This window comes from Ylistrum balloti, unplaced genomic scaffold (assembly GCF_031769215.1).
Source record: "Ylistrum balloti isolate Yb309-2 unplaced genomic scaffold, AGI_CSIRO_Ybal_v1 Utg369710, whole genome shotgun sequence".
Taxonomy (NCBI): domain Eukaryota; kingdom Metazoa; phylum Mollusca; class Bivalvia; order Pectinida; family Pectinidae; genus Ylistrum; species Ylistrum balloti.
Window position 1 is genome coordinate 35,017 of NW_026781936.1, and position 24,324 is coordinate 59,340.

Genomic DNA, 24,324 nt, shown 5'->3' on the forward strand with positions numbered 1-24,324 from the left:
TTTACAAACTATAAGATTTTCTTCCCTGTTCAGTCAGAAGAAAAGATTTACATACAGAATTCCATATATCTTGTTATCTAAATAACTGGAAATACAATTTTACATTCTTTAAAGAAAGTAAAATATTAATAATCACAGATTTCTTCACCAAACATTTCAATCCCTTAGATTGTTTTGTCAAAGCTTTTCACTGAACATGACATGTTTATCATGTTCCTGTTCCGTCACATTATTCACATGAGAACCTTCTGAGGTGCTGTTGCCATTTCGTGGCGAGTTCGAACTTTGTATACGTTTGACTTTAGTTAATTGTACTGGATTACTTTTAGCCTCACTTTGCTCAACTCGTTGTCGCATGTTTAAACCGCTGGTGATCAGTTCACCGAAACCTTGCTGGTGGGCGAAAGCGTAGCCCGAACGCAAGGACCTTGTGCTGCGACGAAGTGTTGACTGGCGACGCATCACGATGTCCCCTGAGCGAGATTTGGATTTGGACATACGCTGTTTGAGCCTTGTACGGTCACTCAGAGTGGGGTGGACATCAAGATAGTAAAAACGATATGCAACCACAGGGACGAGAAGGACGGTGATAGTAAGGAGTAGACAAAGCCAGAAGTTTGCCGTAGAGAAGACCTGGTAGGCGGTACCCATATAAGTGTAATTAAACACACTGGAGTACATGGTGAGGATGAAGCAGAAGTACAGGATAATGCTCCCCCATATCACAAAATGGTTAAAGCCAGTCCAGTAGGACGTCTCCAGGGCACACTGTAATATAATACCAACAGTTAGTACACATAGCTACCAACACTCCAATATCATTCCACTTAGATAAACATTTCTATATGGCTCTCATATATAAGAACCTTCTGAAGAGAGTTAAGAATCTTTTCTAACTTGTTGAGGTATAAAAATTCAGTATATATTACCTGCCAGAAAAAAAATGTTTTGAGAAACTGGGATAATAAATCATCCATTGTTTTTTAATTTGTGAGATTGCCTTTCAGTATCTACTTGAAAGTGTTTTTTTATAAATAAATAAAACTGAACAAATTTAAACAAAAAAAATTCATAAAACACCTTTACAGATTGAACAACATATAATTTTTGAAAATCTTTTTTCCTTTTTTTCTTCTGTAATTTTTTTTTTAACGAAACATTCAGAGTATTTTTATTCTCTTTTTTTGCATCATGGCTCAATTTTATGTAAATGATAATTCAAATTATCACTTATCATTCACTACAACAAAACAAATTATAATCGCCTTGAAAAGCACACAAATATAATTCTGGTCAGTGTTCCATCTATCAGTCATTAATGATTTTATACACACAACATATCTTTAATAAACTCACCCGTAGGTTGACCGCGACAACCAGTATGGACGCGACTACGACCCCAAACGACTGATGGTCAATGAGGTCAGTGCCCCATGGGTTAGTTGCCCAATGGAATACTCCATACGGGATAAAGAAGAGGATGAGAGATGTGATGAATCCTTCGCTGACCCCTAATAGGAAAACCTTTTTGTTGAACAGCATGTCTTTCAGACCAGGGGTATACAGTTTGGGATATCGCAGTGAATAACTTTCATTCACATCCTGCAAACGATAAATACCATAAAATATTATGACATTTTTATCTTCATTCTTTGACTGTTTGTACAGCCAGAAATTACCATAGTAGGTGTTAAAATATCAACAAAAATCCCAAAACATCAATTTTAGATATCAGCAAATATTATAATAAAATTTTCTCTTTAGTAAGCCCAGAAGAACAAAATATAATATCACAGGGCTTGTTTTACTTGTTCAGGATGGATGCTTGGATTGGATGCTTGGATGATTCATTTCGGAAGAGAATTGATTAAGTAAATTGCAAATTTTGGGAATTTGGCTTCATGTAAAATAATTCTTTCAATTAAAACTGACCCATTATCAATCCCAAGAAGACCTCCTTCCCCTAATTCTAATTCTTAGATAACATAAAAAAATAATAATTCCCTGCTTTTACATTCAAAGCAGTTATCAAAGAACAAAGACACAATGACCTACATCTGATACACTGATGGAGTCTTCTTCTTAATTTCCTGCAGTAAGACTTCAAAATCAACAAAAGATATTCTAACTTGAACTGAGAAGGTGGGCTTATTACAGGACAACAATATACTTGAGTATTTTACAGTCACAACAACAGACAGGGATGAGCTTATTTCCAAGCATAGGGATTATGGCTGGATAAACCTGATATACGAAGTACATTACTAAGATGGAAAGATTGACAAAATATACATATATATAGATTGATAAAGCAATGAAAAGGTCGAAATTGAGTGAATAACCACTGAAATACTTGACGAGACATCAGAAAGGTGTTTTTATAAAACTCAGTGATGTTTTTATAATGGACTTACTTTAAACAACTATACTTGCCTGATCGAATGCGGCCATGAAGAGACATGGCATGGAGGTATAAAATAAGTTGTAGAAGGAAATGAAGTACGGATCAAACAGGGTCTGAAAAATAAATCATTATAACATTTACACAATTGCATTTCCAAATTAAAACTCAGTCCTTTGTTGAATTGTAGTCCTTAAAGAATAAATGAAAAACAAACAGTTTTTTCAAATATAGAAACTAAGGTTTAACCAAACAGTGAAAGTCAACCTTTTTTTAATATGATAGATAATACAGCTGAACCTCATTATCTTGAACTATAACTCAAAGTCTCCATTTAATTCCAAACATTTCTATGGTCCCTGCCTATCTTTACACTTAACATTCTAACTCACTCTAATACTCTGTCTTCCCATGGTCCAGCTTAGTTTGAGATATCAAGGTTCAACTATGATTCATTTTGTTATTCAATTTCAAGCTAGAAATAATATTAAACTTTTAGGAAACAGATAAAACTATTCTATTTCCAATCTCATTTTGATTACATATCTAAATATGTTTCCTTACCTGTGCTGAAAACCCGCAGAAAATGGCAAACCACAAATGACACAACGTGAATGCAAAATTCTTGTAGAAAAAATATCTGAGGAACTTGCTCATTCTAAAGTAGGACCAGCGCCCATGTACGAGGAGCAGACGCTCGAGGTATCTGAACTGAGATATGGAGTAGTCACTGGCTAGGACGGCTTGAAGTCCTTCTTGGCCACTGATCCCGACCCCAATGTGTGCCGCTATAAACAAAAAGAATTAGAAAAACTCAATTTGATTTTGAGATTGGTGGTTGGAATTCATTTCTAGAGAACGAGATCTCCAGGGAGGAGAGCTGATTTATGATGAATACAAGTATTTGAGTATGTTTATATATTTTTATGTTTTATGAACATATTAAACATAGATTTCAAGCATTAATTTGATTTCATATATTTCAAAATTTTCAATTCAGATCCAAAGTATAATGAAATATTGGGTACTGGGTAATTTTTTTTCCCTCTTAAATTATTGAGGAGTCAAACAACAGAGGAGTGTTCAGTTAAAACATCTAATCCACCCCAGAACTCCGGGTTTTGTACAGTGGTGCCATATAAAGACTTTAATTGATGCTTTCCTCAGAAGTAATTAGGCAGGACACCGAACCATAGATAGAAGTGATTTAATTTGGAGTCCTGGGGTAAAGTAGTTGTTTTAATAAAGTAGACATTTATGAAAGGACTACAGTGGATTCTAAAATTGCAGTGACATGGTCTGGCATAATACAGGTTTGAGCTACAAAAATTACTGAAACTAGTAGTAAAATTTATTTCTAGAATATAAGAACTCCAAAATATAAGAGGTTTTGGAAGCAGGAGTGAATTTTCAAGTAAAACTCACTTTTTATCATGCTAACATCATTCGCTCCATCACCGATAGCGAGGGTGACGGATTTCTTGTTACGTTTAATCAAGTCCACAACCAGGGCCTTTTGAAGTGGTGTAACTCGACAGCAGATGACAGCCTTACATGAACAACCCAGTTCCAGAAGTAGTTGTTCCATCTCTGGCTTGAGAGCTTGGATCTGTACACAAAATAAAAAAATTCCCGATAATGTTGATCACAAAATGTTTCCAAAATAACAGGAATATAAAATGTATTACAAAGATTGCATTGAATGAAATATCAGTTACATCATCGCTCACTAACTACTAGTTTCAAAAGTGTCTGATTTCTGGAAAATGAAATGCAATTTCCTCCCCCTCCACCCCACCCTCAAAATATTAAAATTTATTGCACAACCCAACTTACACAATACATAATGAAATTCAAGTTACGTGCTTCAAACAGCCTCTTGGCAAAAAAAAAAAACAAAAAATTGAAAAGCGTGGAATTTTTGATTTACAAAGAATTAAGTACAGACATAAAAATGTGATATTAATTTTTAAGAAAACTCACCAGACTGTGACCATTGACAACAAGAGCAAATTCGTTACATATGTCATCTTCTGTGACAGCGTTACCCATTCCACCATTGTAGAATTGCTCGCCACCACCATTTGCAATTTGTACGTTATTACTTTCCGAGGCTTCTTTCTTTTCACGATTAATTCTTTTCACTTCATCTAAAGCATCAGTCATTTGCTTTTTCACATCTTGAAAAGATTCAGCATCTATCACAAAAATGTCTTCCATTTCGTCGGTCAGCAGACGACATGAATAACCAATATTGATAGCAGTTTCTGAAACAGTAAACATGATTTACATTTTCATCAGCAGACATTTGCTTTAATATTTCACAAAGACATAAGAAATAATATTTACAGAACTAAACTTGTTTGTCTTTATAAAGATCTTATGATCATTTGAAGGTCTCAGGAGTATAAATTCTACCAAAAACATAAGGATTTCATAGATTCACTTGGCATCCTAAAACTTATAAATAAAAGTCTGCAGGTCAAAGATTTCCCTTGAAGGCCTCAGGGACAAAGATTCCCACTGAATGCCTCATGGAAAAAGATTCCCACTGAAGGCCTCAGGGACAAAGATTCCCCCTGAAGGCCTCAGGGAGAAAGATTCCCACTGAAGGCCTCAGGGAAAAAGATTCCCAACAAAGGCCTCAGAAACAGAGATTCTCCCTCAAGGCCTCAGAGAAAAAGATTCCCCCTGAAGGCCTGAGGGACAAAGATTCCCCCTGAAGGCCTCAGGGAAAAAGATTCCCACTGAAGGCCTCTGGGAAAAAGATTCCCACTGAAGGCCTCAGGGACAAAGATTCTCCCTGAAGGCCTCAGGGAAAAAGAATCCCACTAAAGGCCTCAGGGACAAAGATTTCGTCTGAGGGCCAGAGGAACAGAGATTCTCCCTGAAGGCCTCAAGAACAAAGATTCCCCACAAAGAACTCGGAGATTTCCCCTGAAGGCCTTAAAACTTCATTCTTTCAAATAATCATCATTTCTGATTGAAGATCTGATAGTAAAATGGTATAATGTACTGGCTTTGAAGTTGAGTATCATTCCTTTCTGTAATTTTCAAATGAGTGTATCAGTCCATAATTGGTCTTTTTTTCTCTCAAAACCTGCCCTAGACCAATCAGATTACTTTGTGTGTGCCTTCAAGTTGCCATGAAATGTTCCAGGGATGATGAGAATGAAAGTGACAGAAAACCCTGAAGTGTCGAGGATGATTTTTATCATTTCTTCTCTAAATTAAGTTGCAGATTCCCTTTGAAGACCTCAAGGTTCTTATTTCAAAAATCAAGAAAGTATTTCAAGGAGAATTTCAGTTACAGGTTTCCCCCATGGCTTAAGGATAACAGGTTCCCATCACCTTAATAGAAAGATTCAGGTTTATATTGGCATTGTCCCTTAAGACCACCTTACCTTGTTTATCTCCGGTAAGAACCCAGATTTTGATCCCAGCATCTGCTAAATTAGCGATGGCGTCAGGAACTCCATCTTGTAATTTATCTTCAATGGCACTAGCTCCAATAAGAATGAGATTTTTTTCAATCTCCTCATAAGCGGCATCAACTTTGGCTTCACGATCTTGTAATGATGTACTGTGAAAATATATATGTGTCAGTGACAATGATGGGAATTAGTCTCAGTTTACTAATTGATAAATGAATAATAATTGACTTATGCTCGATTAAAATCCATACATGTGTTAACTGAAAAATAGTTTGTGTAATTATATGTCTGCCATTTATTTGCTTACACACTGATTGGTCAAAGTACCCCACATAAGTCTAAAATGTTATTCTAAAATGTGCATGAGAGGTGAATATAAAACTCTGACCGGCAATTAAGGTGATTATAGCAATCCAGTAACCTGTGCTGCAATTTTTGACCAATCAGAATCTCCGATTGTCGTCACATATTAGATCAGATATTGACCTGTCAACCTGAAGAAATATCACTTTCTTGGGTTAATAAATCCCTGCATTCACATCTTAACTGGTCAATAATTGTATATTTCTTGTTTCTTGCAATGAAAACAAAGGTATTTTTAAAATATTAACAATGCATTGTAGAAACTCTGAATTTGTTTTTATATTATTTTGTGTATTGTTTACTTATTGAATACCACTGATAAAAGCCTTTAATGGCTTCTAGTAGAAGTCTAAATGACTGACTTTACAAAGTTTTAGTTTTACAATGAGTTTAAGTTGAAACCCTATATCTCATAAGAGATGCCCTTGATCCAGAGAGTGTCTTCCATAATGCATCAACTGCTGTGTACAGGATGATCATTTCCTGTAAGACCAACACTGGACACTTGAACTATTCAACTTTGATAAAACAGCGAGACACTTAGGTTACATTTTCTGTGAGTGACTTCCCATAGATACTTAAGTGTAGCATTATACTTCTTCATTGTGTATCTAAACTAAGTTTTTAATTCACTTAATTAGACAGTTTGACAATGAATGCTTACCAAAGATTTCATACCCAATATTTTTATTAAGATATTAAGGAATCCAGCCATTTTTTTCAACCGTACTACAATCCACTAAAGTCGAAAACAGTGTGATGGGAATTGGCACGATAATTCTTTGCAACTATAATATAGTTAGTCAGGTTTTCAGCTATAATTTTAGCTAAAACAACCATACTAAGTATTGCTAAAGGATTAGATATCCCCTACAAGCCCCCACAAGCTATTGCGCTTTGAAGATTTATTAATTTAAAAATGAAAACACAATAACCTTGACCTTGACCTTACAACCTCGACAATGAAATTTGTCCGAGATTATTTGTGTTTAGTTTGATGAGAATCCTTCAAGGAAATATTCCTGGTGCAAAATACGGGCAAAGATTTTACTTTCTGAGGATCATCAATAGCTTTTTTTAAAGTTTCTTCAATTTGATGATAAAAGGAACCCGGGTGATTTAATTAAATGGCTTTCAATGGACCAGAGACCAAAAAATGAACACAGACTGGTGTCACATTTCAGGAACTGTTAATTATCTATATTCTATACAGTAAATCACTCTCCTTTATTTTGCAAACTTACCTCTGCAGACATATTCTAAAATACATGATGTTGTAAACAGTGATCTAAAAAAGTTTTAATTTTCCAATTAATTGGCTATTAGACATAATGACTCTGATATTGGTATCCAAATCAGCATGGAGGCCAGTAAGAATTACTTCTGTACAAATGGCTGCGAGGGATTTTAATTTGTGATAAGCTCTCCTTATGTATTAACACAAAAATGAATTCCACTCAAAAAAAAAAGATTTACAGTATATAAAATAGATTTTACCTTGCTTCATGGTGTTTCTTTTTCCAGGTCTCCCAAACATTTTCAGGGATTTGTTTTTCAGCCAGACATAGTGTTCGGAGACCATCCTGAGCAAATTCCTGTAAAGAGAATGTTTGGTTAACCATTTCTAGCAGTGATTGATGTCTAAAGAAGCAATCTGGATTTCCCAAAAGCAATCACTACCATCATACTGGTAATTACAGAAAATGAAGGAACCAAATGTGATCAAATATAATTATCAATCAATTATTAATTTTTGTTGCTAAAATTGCTTGCATTAGTGCCTTCTCTAGTCTCTGTTTTCTGTGGCAAAACAAGATCCAATATTAACTAATCAGACAAGAATAAATGAGATTTTCGCTCATTAAATTTTATATCCTGACACGTGGGTAAAATGAATAATTTGTGTTATCTCCACTCTAAAACTTGAATCAATTTAAATTCCATGTCCAAGTGTTAAAGAATTCATCCTAAACAAGCTATCAAAATACCAGTAATATATGTTACATACATTTAAATGATGAGTACAAAGTTCTTTGGCATTATCACAGCTCGAATCCAATCTCTCGTAGATAACAGAATCTGCACCTTTACACAGCAGCGTAATTTTCCCATCTTTCTTAACAATAACCTGTAAAAATCAAAACAATAAAACATCAATTAGAAATGAAGAAAAAGAAAAACAATTAAAATTCTGTAATTAGAACAGAATTTATTTATTTTTTTTTTTTTTTTGCTAAAAGGAAAAGAAAAAAGCTGTTCCATAGTTTATACAAAAACTGTGCAAAATAAAATGAAAATGAAGACCCATACAGTTAATCACACCAATCCTAGTTAGTACTCTTCACTGTAAATATCAGATTTTAGATAATTTATTACAGATACTCACGGACATCCTTTTCCGGACGTTATTAAAGTCAAGGATACATAAAAGTTCATACACTTCTTCTTTACCCATGACTTCAATGGTAATAGTTTGTGGTGTCCGCGACTGGAAATAATACACAGAGAAAAAATGATGTGCATGATCAGGAAAACTTAAAAACTGATTCTAGTCATTGTTCTTCTCAAAATTGTGATATCAAACACTGCTTGTCCAGAATTACCCCCCCAACCTCAGGTATAAAACTAATGGGTTTATGAAAGATCTCCAGAAGGAAAATGAAAGACATAAATTTACCTACAGGTGATATAACAAGGTTTAAGTTGTATGTACCAGGTATGTAAGTAATCTAATGGATATAAATGTTTTTTTCTGAATAGACATACCTTGAAGACAAAGCCAAAGTTTCTAGCAGCACCAACCAAGGCTCCCTCATCTGGTGATTGTGCCTGATATTCCAGATTACCTGGAGTAAACAAACAGTGTGTCAGATTAGACAGGTTAATATGAGAAATATGTAGTGTCCCACAAAATGTCAGATTAGACAGGTTAATATGAGAAATATGTAGTGTCCCACAAAACGTCAGATTAGAGAGGTTAATATGAGAAATATGTAGTGTCCCACAAAATGTCAGATTAGAGAGGTTAATCTGAAAAATATATTGTGGCTGACAAAAAGTCAGATTAGAACGGTTAATTTTAAAAATATTTGGTGTCCGACATGTTAGATTAGACAGGTTATACTGAGAGTACATGTAAAAAGTAAATGTACAAAGACATTTTATCAAAAACTTATTAAGAATTGTTAACATCAGTAAAACTTACCATCTTTCACCTCTGGCATGACAGTGTGACAAAGAGCCAGGATGTAGAAAAACCTATATGCCAACGGGTTTCCATTGCGTATGGCTGTCAAGAGTTGAGAGTCGTAGAAATCAAAAGACGGTTCATAATAAGGGTTATCTGAAAAGTCAACTTTTGGTGTATGCTGTAAAAAAAAGAAAAGAAAGCATAACAAGAAATGAAAAATAAAAGATTAAACTGGAATTTTCTTTTTTTCCCAGTTTTCCTATCAAAATTACAAAAAATATAAATATAAATCCTCCAAATTTACATAATTCTATAAAAAGCAATGTTGACCTTGACTTAACACTCTCCATAATATGGCAGGGGAATAAACAGAACACTCTAATCCAGGTTACCATCCATTAATAAGCTGATTCCTGGTAATAAAACCCCTCATACAATCATGGACAATCACAATTCAACATTGCTGTGTTTATAAGCCCATCCCCTACATGGAATAAGGGGTAATCCCTCAGCTGGCTCCCTGGGGTTTACTGTCAAAGGTAAAACTTCACCTTCCGGACTAATTTCTGTTAACCCCTACTAGTATTTACCGTATTTATCCAACATTAATAAGTTGATTTACATTGAGAATTTAGTAAAAATTCTTTGGTAACCTGGGTTTTTTGTAGGATCAATACGGTTATAAAGGCTATCATCTTCATTTTGAGACATATAATTCTATCTATTTTTTCCTCATGTGATTTTCCTTACCTCTGTCACCTCAACAGCATTACCAAAGTCATCGTAAGAATCTCCATAAGATTTCCCATCTATAGAACATTTATTGAATGTCATGATGTTCTGAAATAGGTCAAACAAAGAGTCAACAAAACTATAACAATGACAAATACAAGTGAGAGATGGAACAAGTGACAAATTAATAGAATCAGACACATCTGTGTGAAGTAGACAGAGTTATCACAACCTCACGGTAATAACTGATACATTCTTTCACAGCTACTAAATTTCATATCAACTCCACCACAAGTTCAAGACGATGTATTTCATGAAAACAAGTTGTATTATACTATACTGTAACATTTTTAAAAATCTATATCATATCTTATGAAAATAAACTCTCATGATTTTGCTTTGATTACAAAATTTTGCAAAAGTAAATGGCATGCTAAAGAAAGTTGGTTCTGAGTCAAGTTAGGTGTTTACTGAAATAGGAAAATCAAGATACCACCACGCCTATGAATATCTCACCTGTGTTAGAGTACCAGTTTTATCAGAGAAAATATACTCGATCTGACCCAGTTCCTCATTTAGAGTGGTAGTCCTTGCTCTGGCAGGTGTGTCCACTTTTTTATAATACATTTTTACATCCCAATTTATCCAGAAACTATTAACCAGTCGAAAAATCTCCACACTGTTAAAAGTAAACAAAGCCAGGATCAACACAATTGTTTTTACTATAAGAAGAAGGAACCAGAAGTAAGATTTTAACATAAGATCTTTATGTATATTATTTGTCTTACTACAAATCTGATCAAATGAAAATTATCAGTATAAAGATTTCATCAAAAAAAAAAGTAGAAATCAAATTTCATGAATTTTCAGCATTATTTCTGAAAATCTATCTCACAAACAATCAATTCTCAAGACTTTTCAGGTTTACCTAAATTACTCTGGAGATTAAAAAGAGCAAGCAGTTCACCAAACACACAGAAATATTGCTCGTCAACAAAGTTACAAACTCATTATCACAACACAAAAGGATAATTACCTTACATATAAGGAGATGGGCACAACAGTGTTAAAGATGATGATGTATGAGAAGAATACGAGCATAGATATGACAGTGGCGCCCTCTGTGATAGTTCCATCTTTGGATGGTGAGCCAGGAACAAACGACTCCCAAGGGAGATAAGCCTGAAAGTATCGGCCTGTAAACGTCTCCCATATACCGCAGGCTATCGTCATGGCCAAGCATAATGACAGTAAAAATATAAATATCTACAAGATAAAACAAAAATGGTGGAATTATAATACTCAAGGAAAGATGAAGGTTTGCATAAATTAGATATTGTATAATATCCAAAATAAGACATTGTATGATATCAGTATTAATACATTATATGATGTATGATATCCATATTAAGACATTGTATGATATCCGTATTAAGACATTGTATGATATCCATATTAAGACGTTATATGATATCCATATTAAGACGTTGTGTGATATCCATATTAAGATATTGTATGATATCAGTATTAAGGCATTGTATGATATCAATATTAAGACATTGTATGATATCAGTATTAAGATATTGTATGACATAAGTATTAAGACATTGTATGATATCAATATTAAGACAATGTATCAGACATATTTATGAAAACAAATTTCCTGACTTACACCTATGATGAGAATATTAAGAAGACGATCAATGTGTGTTCTTTTGAAGATGGACTTTCCACTATTCATCATCAACTTCGAGTCTTGACCAGCAAAAATGACCAGGCCGTAGCACCACTGTGTATTTCGGAGCACACAACCACGGAGGAGGATCTTATCATTATCTAATGAATACGTTTTGTTGTTCCACTTCATTGTCCCTTCATATTTACTCAGCTTGTTATTAGGTGCTTCACCTACGATTTCCGCTGTAAATATATGTATCATAAACAATATTTGAAAACGTTTTCACAAAACACATATTTTCATAATTTCATCATCAAACACTTAACACTAACTAACAGTATTTACCATGAACGAAACCCAAGGGGTCAACACATTACAATGATCACATGATACAATGAAATAGTATTTGCTGGGAATTTATTGGGAACCAGTTCATGATTCTATATTCAGTAATTGGTTATAATTAATTTGAACAAAGTTTCGTATAACTAATGAACCATAAATAATCAACGTACATGAATACTAATTTGACCGACGTAAATTGTTCTCTTCATAAATATACCCAGAAATGCTCATCAAGATATACTGAAGCACAATAATTATTTTTTAGCTTTAATTTTTCATGTCATTTCAAACGAAATACAAGTATTGTCATTTTTTGTCTTTACAGTAAATGGAAAAGGTAAGTACATTGTTATATATATTATTTACTTACAGTTACAGATATTTTACGTCAATATCATATTGACAATAAATAATAAAAAACAATTCCCTTTTTGATAAATTTTCATGAAAAGTCCATCATCAGCACAACACTACATTCTACTGAACAGAAAAGTTTGTTTGGCTTATTTCCAGATGTGGGCTTAATGCTGTGAAAATAGGAAACAAATAAAAATTTCACACACCGACAACAATCTTTTTTTTTAATGTGCAACACTATTATCTTATGTTTGCTAAAACACTGTGATGTCAAATTATTTGAAAAAGCACAATAGCACTCACCATTAAATTGTGTCAGTTTGCTTATATCGTTCTCTAGTTCAGCAGTTTCTGGAAGAGCTTGTCTAACCTTGAGATTTGTCTCTCTGTAAACATAAAAGTCAACCATTCCACAACAAATCTTTTATATAAACACGCATTTGATCAGCACCATTTACAGACGCCTTGAGAAAGAAACAAAATTCATTCCTATCTGGAGAAGACTTTTTTAAAGCTTTCTGTCAAGGGTCGGGATTTACTCTTTCATTCACACACAGATATTTATACATTTTTCATATATGATTTTTTATTAAACCAAAGATAGTCTTTCCTTTGATAGGCCTGTTATAGATCAGTCAGTAAGAGAGTTGGCCTCAGTAGCCCCAGGTGAAGATTGGTGTTATGTGGTTCAAAGCTCACTATCTGTGGTGGTCTGTGTTTCGCAGGAAGCAGAGAAATGGACCAGTCTGTTCAGACATAGTGGTTTTCTTAGGTAAACACTTTGTAATAATATCTCTGGCCTCCTGTATGTTGTTCAGTTAGGTAGCCACCAGCTACTTATAGGTGACTCCTACCTAAAAATAATGCTGACTCTCTCAAAATTCACAGGACAATAAATCCGACAACCAAAATCTTTCCTCTGAGAATCAGATAGGTTTGGTTTATAGTTTCTTTAAGTCCTATTAACAGCCAAGGTCATTCATGGATGTGCCAGGTTTGGGTGGCGGAGGAAAGCTGGAAATCCTGAAGAAAAAACTATTGACCTGTGGTCAGTACCTGGCGACTGCCCCACATAGGTCTCCAGCCCTCGACGCACTGGTGGAGGGCTAGTGGTAAAAACCGACAGATACCTATTACACTCGACCACTGCAGCTCTCAGTTTTTGAAGGTCTTATCATAATTAACACAGGGAGACCTATCAAGTGTTTTAAAAAAAGGTCTGTATTGATGAAATGTCCAACCTACACATTCTATATTTAAACATGTTTTATTCTAAAATCTCAATTATTAAAATCTATACATTTCCATTGTAATTTTTTTTACTAATGCACATGTCACCATGAGAACTCCAAATGACAAAAAATCTTTACTATTCCAGCTGTTTACCTTGTAAAGTACCAGATATTTTAAGATTTGATTGTACAATCACGATCTAACCACAAGACTTACCCATCAAGTTCAGCAGTCTCTATGTAGCACAGACTGTGAGGTTCACTTGTTGATAAAAGTAGAAGGTCCGCCTGGCAAAAAAAAGGTTGGTTATAGTAAAGCCGATATTTTTCCAAGATTAATCATTTTGCAGTTTCTCTCAAAAGCCTGATGTAAAAAGGACATATGTTTCAACGAAAATCATAAAATGATCTGTCAGGGTTAATTCTATCACCATGGTATCAGAACATATTTCCAGCTTGATTCCTTCCTCAAAAACAGTGAAACATTAAAACACTATCAAAAATAACATCTTACGTTATCACAATGATTCTGACATCTATAAAACTGGAATTCAAAGCTCAGATTCAATTCAGGTGCATCAATTTTGGTAGTGGGGAAAATTCGTAAATACTAATCCATGTGATGAAATTATATATCTCAAAACTGACACCATATGATTCAGATGCAGACAGAAAAAAAAATGATAAACAAGTTTTTCTGATATATTTGAGTACATACTGCCACAAACTGATTATTTTCCATCTTGATAATATCCCCGACGACGACTTTGTGCCAGCGTTCTTCCACCAATTTTCCGTCACGCAGTACAAAAGAAAGACGGTTGTTGACCTGCCCATCACTACGATGTCGTCTCTGTAAAGTGGGCAATTAATTTCATAAATGGAAATTATTTTTGTGTTTGAACATGAAAACAGCAGTGAAATCATCTAAAATTTATCTTAACAATCAAAGTTTTAAAGTAATGAGACATTTCAGTTTTTTTCCATGTCAAAAGTAATAACAAATGAATTAATTGCAATCATTATAAAACATTGAACAATAAAATTTTTATAGATACTTAAAAATGTTTCATGATAAATTATCTTTTAATCCAAACATTTTCATTATACAATACAATCAATACAAAATTAATTGAAATATTGTTTTGCTTGCATAGATTAAATATCTACAGGGAAAGCAAAAAGTCAGGCTTTTAAAGATGACAAACACAACACAGTATAACTTTCACGGTTATTTACAAACAAAGCATGCACAGTACAGGAGGTATAACAGATAAAGACTGCAGATAATTCCTAGCTATTCATTTTGGAAAATTATTGAAAAATAATTTTTAAAATTTCAAAAGTTTACTGTAATTTTTATATTCTGTATCATCATCAATATCATCATCATACTTAAGTTTAAACCTAAATCTAATGAAATTCAAGCGATTTTAGTTTTTAAGTTTATAGTTTACCTTTACTCACACGCGATATGACATCCATCATCAAAAACATCTGCATCTAGTCTATTTATATGAGCAGACAAAACACTTCATTTTTAAAGTTCAACTGACACATTATCTTCTTAAAAGAACAATCTTTATGTACATTTTTTATATAGGAATTAATGTATTTTGTATTCTATGACTAAAAACTTTCCAAATAAAAAAATTTTTTTTACAAAAAATACAATAATGATTTGAAATGTGGTAAGAATTCATTGAAAACTAATTCCATTAATCATGCAGAGGATAATACAAAAGTCTGACAAAAATTACCCACAATTCATTCACTGTCATACAAATTAATTCTGTACCAGAGACTATATCCTGTTGCTTGGTTTTACTACTTTAGGTGTAGTCATGCAGTTGACATGCTTTGAACTCATCATTTCAGCCTATGTTAACCTTCCTTATGTTTCTATCAAAATTAAACATAATTTTTAAAAAAAATTTGGGACATTTTTCATGATTTAATTTGATGTTTTTTTTTTCATAAATTGAAAAGGAATCTTAAATGATATATATTCATTGACATACACAACAGTCATTCCCAATAACAGGCAGTCATAACATTCATAAACAGATTTAAGGATATTTGTGATGTCATTTAAAGTTAAATGATGATTATCAAAATGGTTACAGCAATGGTAACTATGCCTGAGATAGCAACAACAATGTTTGAGAACTATCAAAGTCTCTTTAACCATATTCACAACAATAATTTTCTAATTTTCTGACAAATTAATAATGTTGACTTGTAAATGATAACATCAAAAAGAGTGAGAAAAAAAAACTTACAAAAATTGTTAAAGTCTTGAAAATATATGTATATATTTATCTAATATGTACATGAATATTAATAAAGCTTTCTTCCAAAAATGTATGGATTCTTATAATCTGATAATGAATCAGCACTTTACTAATTCTCTACTTCACAAAAAAAATAAAAAAAACATAAAAAAACAAAAAAACAAAAAGGAAGAGAGATTTTTTTGCTTTACCACTAATGTTTTAATCTTATATATACTAGACATCTAGATTACTAGATATTGTGACACACAGAGCTCGTCTTCCTGATAGAAGTCATAAAACTAGCAAATTCTGATACTCAATTCAAATCCTATGGTTGATATCAGCGGTCATTTTGTTGAACTTGGTATAAGGAAAAGGAGAAACAATAAGAATGGTAATTAAATAGAAACTATCATTTTTATAATTGTAATAATTTTTTATCAACAAAGAATTCTTTTTTAATGGTGATGTCTTCAAAATTTAAACTAACTTTTAAAAAATGAAAAAGTTTACTTTTATAATCTGTTGTTAGGACAAAATAAATTAAATACTTATTCCCCAACCCCGTAAAGAATAACAAACCAGAGTTATTGCCCTTTACTGATGAAAACACAGCCATGCAACTTGAAAATTACGTAATTAGCTATATAAATGCATTCAAGAATTTAGCTTTTTCATATTAATTAGTAAAGGTAGCAAACGTTAAGGGAAGTTACTACATCAAAAGCATATATAGAAGATCAGTACAGTGATAGAGACTAGCAGCAGTCTAAATCCATATACGGAGTCTGACTGGTTCAATTCTTCAGCCCCGAAATTAAATATGAAACATTATCAGGAACAAGTCAAAATGTGTCTGCCATCATGCTTCTTTTTGGTGAAAACCTGACTCACAAAATCATCGACCGCGTCCTTGAGTGCGGATACGGCAAGTACAGCTACCAATGGAATCACCGTTGTTAATGGCGTCAAGGAAGAAATTGCTGGAATCAGCTGGTAGTGTGACGGAGACGGTAGGAATGGGAGACAGGAGACAGTATAGAAATGTTAGATACAAGTTTTCTATACAGAAACTATACACACAAATAACTCATTATCATTACTAATGCTACAACAGCACAGAAGTACTTTTTGTCAGGGGAGACATCTCAAAAACTGCCGTTTTTCTTTCAAACAGTCAAAAATACAGAAAAGACAAAACTGCTGGTGCAGAATTGAACAGACTGAAAAAAACCCTAAACCTCAATGTATTCTAGGATATATTAAATAGTTTTCAAAATTTTAAATTTGTTTATAATGTAGAGAAAATCCTGCTTATCGCCCAAGTGTCCTTCAGAATTTCAGACTGAAATAACCCTAAGACCTTTCCAACTTCCCAAGAAAAGCAGTGTGAAGCATTTTATTATTGATATGAGAATGAATATACGAAATTGGTGTTTAATCTCAAATACCGCATCTGAATCTTTGAAATAGTTTTATCTGAAAATATTTATTTTTTTACTTCAAATAATTAATCAAAACATACAAATAAAAGTATGTACTGTTTGAAAGGAGTAAATGACAGTTTTCTTGGAGTTTGCTATCTGAAGAAAAAGTTGCATGAATTGAATCAAAGATTTTACGGGGACCTTGAACATAGCAAGCTAAAGGGTAACACACCCTTTATGATGCTTTCAAGGACATGAGTAGCAAGTGGAGTCTTAGCTGAAGCCTAGTTATATGTAAAGCCTGCAAAGTAGGGCATCAAGTTGAAGTGGCTGCCTGCACAATTTTGAAGCAAGATAGTGTGACATTATAAAACACATATTATACACTGGACAAATGAAAAATGCATTGTCTTAGTTCTGTTTTAATTGCTTTCAAAATGCAATACTTAAGAACATTCGTTTGAGGAAATACATAATCATACTAAGCAAGAATATTGATAACTAATCTATATAATTAGGGTTACCATATTTGGGAGCATTCTTTTTGCCAAATGTTACTTATAAATGAGTAACAAAATTATAGATATTGTGCAATGTTCTAGATAAATTATGTTTCAATGTTTTCAAAATCTCAAAAATATAAAAACGAGTTTTTATTCCATCTTGTGATTCATTAATATCTTTATTTCATTTAATCATCTATTTATCAAATACAAATTTATTAATTTTGTTCTATGGAAAAAAATTATACAAAAGCAAGAAATATGTATTTAAATCCATTTATTAATTTTTTCTCTACTTTTTTAATTTGAAGGATTTAAATACTGGCATTTTCAAATAACAACTAAAAGTTCAGCTTTTTTCATTTGTCCATTTAAAGAAGAAAGAAGTATTTTCTAATTAGTTTTTCTCTAATAAGTTCCTTTAATCAAATAAACATGATAGATTTACATTACAGTACAGGAATAGACAGTCATCTTAAATATAAAGGTTGTTAAAGAATGAAAATGAAATATCAGAAGTTAAAATCTGAAAAAAAATTAAATTTAATGAATACTGTTAATGAAAACCACAACCATTTGAAAATCATAACTACAAAATAAATATGAGCAGAAAGTTTCAAAATAAGATTTTAATTTGAAGAAAAAAAAAATTAAACAAAACAAGTTTGAAGAATTGAGACTTGTGAAATAATAATTTCAAATGTGAAATAATTATTTCAAATGTTAGTTAAACTTAAGAGTCAGATATCAGCAATTTAGATACATCATAGATTCTTCAAGTCAAGGGAGGTAATTCTTAATTTACGAAGGTTTTGTTTTTCCCTTCAATTTTCTATTCTTAAGATTTCATTTGATATTGATTTTAATACTTTATTAAGGACAGACTTTCAATTAACGTGATTAACAGTGTTGTTCTGCTGATACATGACTACAAAGAACAGAAGAAAAAAATATATCTAATTTGCTGACATCCCTTCCTTGAAATTTATGTGAAAAAAAAATTAAAACAAAAACAGTGTGCTGAAGTGAGTGGCATTATTATCATTAAAAAGTGAAAACATATGAGGAGGTGTACCACGCGACAAAGCAAGCGAGATTCCATATCCAACCAAGGGAGAACCTGGTCAATTTAGAGGTTAGAACTAGCCACCAGGAAAACTCAAAACCCCTTGAACTTACAAAGTCATCGACAGCATCTTTTACTGCAGTTATCCCTAATACAAAAGCTAGAGGTACAAGGGTCGTGTACCAAGGCAGTGAGGAGATCGCAGGTATGACCTAATGAAAACATACACAGATTATACAGCTTTACATAGTCATATAAAAAAGGAAAATATGATTTGAAAAAACAGAATTTCTTTAAATCTGATGTTGTGACAAGACTTAAACTTCATGTGTTAGTATAGTAAGGATACTTATTTACTACAAAAGGGTTAACACTACTTAACTTTTTTTTTCTTTTTTTTTTTGTAAATTTGTGGCAGTTTTTCATGGTTATGTTAAGGCTGCAAATATCCCATATCAAAGTCATGGTACAGTCATGCCTATTCTAATTCATAGAAAATTAAACGAAGACAAATTTTTGAGCGTCATTTTTTCGCATTATTTCAAAAATGCAGGTTTACTTAGCAAGGGATTTGAAATGCCATTTACCAAGATTGAAACCACAAATAACATTCAAACTGATATGAAATTGCATGGACCTATGTTCAGGGCTATAATATTGTTCCTGACCTCACCTTCAAGGTCAGTCAACTTGTTAGAATGAAATCTGGGCTACATATTCAGATAAGAGATCTGTGGCTAGCCTATCATCATAATAATAGTTCCAAAATATTTTAAATGACTTATCAGATGTCACATTTGGTCTTAAATGAATCCTGTAATGTATTCTCCTAACAGTATGCCCAGCATCAATCACATTTAATTTCCTTGGCTCTTGTTTATATAATTTTACCCAAAAAGCTTCCATTTTGAAAATTCTTACAATTATCAAAATAAAAATTTCAGAGACACTGAAGACAAAGAAAACCTGACGTTTGCAAGCCAGAGGCATCAAAAAGAAATGAATATGCAAACCTGCTAAAAAGTCAGAATCAACAATTCATTGATTTACAACCCACTTTCATAATGCAAATTTAATTTTCAAATTCAGTCAAATATCACAGATAAACTTCACAACAACAGTTTTCCTGAGCTTTTTCAAAAATTCTAACCAGACTGCGTACCTTTGAATTATTCAAACTTTGATATCTGAACTGAAATATTTGCTTAGATTCCAATCAAACCTAAATCAATAGTACACAAATTTTCATTCTGTATCAATGCATTTAGACAAAAAAGATCCTCTAAAAATAGAAGCATTTCCATACCTTAAATCAGACAATTTTACCATTATTACGTTTCTTGGCAGGCCATACACATGTAAAGCTAAAAAATCCTGTTTTCCTTTTCTTTAACCATAAGAGAGATTTGTCAACAGCTTATTATTAGCTTAATTACTATTTAAAGGTGCTGTAATGAATTCATTCATGAATATATACATATAGATAAATTTTTTTTAAACATATATATATATTTTGTGTATTTAATTCGGTGTTTTTTTTTATCAAATTACTTTTTATTGTTACTACACATACATTTAACTTTTTTTTACAATAAATTTTCTTATCTGTAATCAAACAATTCCTCATTTAGTATATGGCCGAGATGTACCGGTAGACTACATACGCTCATTGTCTAGAGTGCAAAACATACCTAGATTTATGTAAAACATTTAAAATATTTCATTACCATTTTACATACATCAACTTTGGAGTGTTTTTTGTCCATTATAAAGTGCCTTCGGTGTCCATCAGCCGAAGAGATTAACGAGACACCTAAATTTACACCACTGCTCTCCATTTAGATTTATAACTTTGTATTTGTTTTAAGTTCTATGTATGTGATGTAATTTATGTAATATTTGTGTCTTGATAAAGGGACAGGTTACCTCGAAAATTAGACAATTCGCTTGTCTGTACTGTTGCTATTTCTACATTGATCATATATATATATATATTCAAAGGTCCACAAGAAAATAAATTATTATTTACAAGTTTATCCAGAGACACTGATTTCTAAAGTCTTTCAGTAAAATTATATGAACAAAGTAATGTATGGATCTATGTCTACATGAATACACCCTATATCTTATATAAAATTAAACACAGTCACAGTGACAATTATGATGTTGTAAATGTCATGCAAGCATTGTCACTTACAATCCTGTAAATGACAACGTTAATATAAATATATATGTATACATATTTGGCCATAAGTTAAGGACCATCTATTTCAGTATGAAAATTTTTATAAAAACTGTTTTTGCCTTTGAAAAATTAATCCTTGTCATATTCCTTCCAGTGACTCATTTTGTATTTGGCCCTGATATGCAACAAAATGATATAGAGTCATACTTAATGAAAACCATGATTAAGCAGGGATTGTCAGGTGACAAATTGGTAACAAACTTGCCTTTCATGTAGCTGTCTTGGGTTCGAATCTCAGAACAGACTGGCAAATGACATATGTGCTCATACTGTATCTCAAAATGACACATAAAAAATTGACAAATGTTGAAAGATTGCAAGCTTCTTGAATGGTTCAATGTGGTATGACATACACGCTTGTAGATGTACATTTAAATGTCAGCCATTTTGTTATTTTCATTTCATACAGTGTCTGAACCAAAGCAGGCATGTTGATGTGCAACACAAGTCTGCTAGACCTCTAAAGACTGCAGAAAGAGAAGATTGACTTCTGTATAGACAGGCAAGGCAATCCCCAATTCACCACTGTCAACAGGCTAAGAGGACAGAGGAATGTCAATATTAGTGTTACAAGACAAACTGTCAACAGACGTTTAACAATGAAGAACTCCGCTCTCACCGACCAGGAAAACATCCTCTGTTGACAGGAATAAGGCACACACAAACACAACTGCAATAGGGAAATGGTCACCAGATATGGAATATCAGATTTTTGGGGCAAAGTCCACTGGTCTGAAGAAAACTGCATTTTTACTTATTCTGACAGATGACAGGGTCCATGTTGGAAACCAAGAAACACAGCATGCCATCAGAATCACATTCTGAGCACAATAACTTAGTGGTAGTATTGTTATGGCTTGGGAATGTTTCCTCTAAACTGTAACCTTCCCCTGCATGTCCTTGATGGAACTTTAAATCAGCAGAAGTATCATGGTATGACCCTTCGACCTTCAGGTGTTCTGCATTTTGATGCCTATTCATTGGCAGATTGGCCTATTCTGAGGGGTGTCAAACCTTACAGAACCCACCTAGTACAAGACCTTCAACAAGAAGTGATAGGGACATTCTTATCACCTTCAATGTCACCCTGGATCCAATTGAGCATGTGTGGTGCTATCTCCAACCAAAAGTCAATGCATGGGATGCAAAATGACAAACAATTGGAGAATAACTTGTTGCATTAATTGTTTAAGATTTTCAGACAGTGGAAATGCCTTTTTCAGTACATCTTTTTAAAATGAAACAGCACTTCTGGTTCAAAAAATTTATTTTCCTAATGACTGTGTATAGTTTTGTTAGGTACCTAAATAAATATTTCGATATGTCCTGTAAATGTAGTTTAATCTAAGATATGGCTGGTCCCTAGCTTAAGGCCGATGTATATAAAGTGATATTTTCATGCTGATGTAAATGAACTAAAAGTTATGTTTTGTAAAAAAAATAGTGACAAATGATAAAAAACATGGTGATAAGTGGAAACCCATGCTGTTGGTGTAAAATATGTTCTACAATGTTATGTACCATATTCGCAGGAATTAGCGCCCACCCAACCCTCCCTCGGAGTGTCCATATCCCGTTCCTGCAGACGTATCGAGATTATATAAGTGCCTCTACAGTTATTCTATTATTTATATTTTAATCCTAACACGTTTTTCGTGTATAATTATAACCCATATAAGAAAATCACGATTAAATATCACGGTAAGTCTTATAAATATTTACTCTGGAATCCCTGAAATTAAATTCATTACCATAAAACACATGTCATAAAATATTTTTTCGTCGTTTCAAATTTTAATATCCTGAAAGCAAGAAGAAAATGATTAGTCTCCAGCAAGTAAAGAAAAGTGATGATGGCATCTCTCTGTAGAAAAGAATACAACATCCCATTAAGTACATTCACAAAACAAGAAAATCAAATAAGAAATACTTCACATTTGCTATAATTAAATATATTGATACAATTATCATATTGTCTGGAGGTTGTCAGGGATGTTTATTACCCTACGTATACAATATAATAACCCCTACAATGGTAGGAGACCATACTTAGTATGTAAACAATTTCTTACATCAGTGATTTCTTTTACATAATAGGAATAATGATAAAGCAAATGGTGTACATGTTCATTACATTGCCATGTTTAGAATGGAAGACAAAATCTGTCTTCCACAAATCAATTCTAATATTAGAATATTTTTCCTGATGTCTAGATCATTAGGGTATTTATGAAACATACTATTTCGGGAACCAACACATAAATTCTAAGCTGATATTTAAGGATTTGGGCTTATTTTATGAATCACAGAACAATGATGTAGACGGGCTTATTACCAGGCATGGTCTTATTATTGAGAAGCTGTTAAGATAAGCTGTTATCTTGATTCCTATCAAAATCAACCATCTACTTTTTTACACCTGATACCAAATAAAACTAGACAGAAAAAAAATATTGCCAATGAGTGGAGGAAACAGATGTTTCTAGAGCGCCATGTTTGTTGATGTTTCTGGTCGATGTAAAGCTGAATCAATACTAAACAGGATTACGAGACCCTTGACAAAACCATCACTTCTCTAACCATCAACATTCAACATCTTAATTCTAGGTCCTTCTGCACTGATTTCCTCCTTATTGTCTCTCAACACAAGCATAAACAGATTGACAAAGCGCACTGCTCATGATGAGTTCAACGTTAGCACAAGATGAGGAATCATGTTTAACAATTTAGAACAGCAGTTGCAAATGATAACCTTATCTATGGTAAACAAAAGTCAATTTCCTGACTTGCATAATTGACTGAATTTATGGGTGCGATATGATGATTCAGTTGTGGGCATTGCTAAAGACGCACCTTGTCTGGAAATTGATATTGAAACAAACAAAACAATAACATTTCTTTCATTATCACAACAACAGTTTTATTTGAAATTCCAACCATCATTTGATTTCAATGGACTGTCATTAAATTCTATTATTTTTCAATAATATAAATGACAAACAACATCATAGCCAAATGTAATTCTAACCCTCCAAATATGTTCAAAACTCAAAACAAGCATCTACATAAAATCCA

General features: G+C 32.8%; 1 protein-coding gene across 1 annotated transcript in view; it reads right to left on the reverse strand.

Annotated features, from left to right (window-relative positions):
• Positions 1-177: 177 nt before the first annotated feature.
• The window catches only part of LOC132565292 (phospholipid-transporting ATPase ID-like), a 33,107-nt gene continuing 8,960 nt past the window's right edge, over positions 178-24,324 (reverse strand). Inside the window, exons 4-23 of the mRNA XM_060229931.1 lie at positions 16,903-17,001; positions 14,451-14,585; positions 13,950-14,020; positions 12,792-12,886; positions 11,793-12,028; positions 11,157-11,386; positions 10,637-10,799; positions 10,139-10,228; positions 9,404-9,566; positions 8,965-9,044; positions 8,585-8,686; positions 8,207-8,326; positions 7,696-7,793; positions 5,806-5,984; positions 4,385-4,668; positions 3,827-4,010; positions 2,966-3,189; positions 2,434-2,517; positions 1,357-1,602; positions 178-768 (exon numbers count right to left, since the gene is read on the reverse strand). Of these exons, the coding sequence (XP_060085914.1) occupies positions 178-768; positions 1,357-1,602; positions 2,434-2,517; positions 2,966-3,189; positions 3,827-4,010; positions 4,385-4,668; positions 5,806-5,984; positions 7,696-7,793; positions 8,207-8,326; positions 8,585-8,686; positions 8,965-9,044; positions 9,404-9,566; positions 10,139-10,228; positions 10,637-10,799; positions 11,157-11,386; positions 11,793-12,028; positions 12,792-12,886; positions 13,950-14,020; positions 14,451-14,585; positions 16,903-17,001 (3,474 nt within the window). The remainder of the gene's footprint in view (positions 769-1,356; positions 1,603-2,433; positions 2,518-2,965; positions 3,190-3,826; positions 4,011-4,384; positions 4,669-5,805; positions 5,985-7,695; positions 7,794-8,206; positions 8,327-8,584; positions 8,687-8,964; positions 9,045-9,403; positions 9,567-10,138; positions 10,229-10,636; positions 10,800-11,156; positions 11,387-11,792; positions 12,029-12,791; positions 12,887-13,949; positions 14,021-14,450; positions 14,586-16,902; positions 17,002-24,324) is intronic.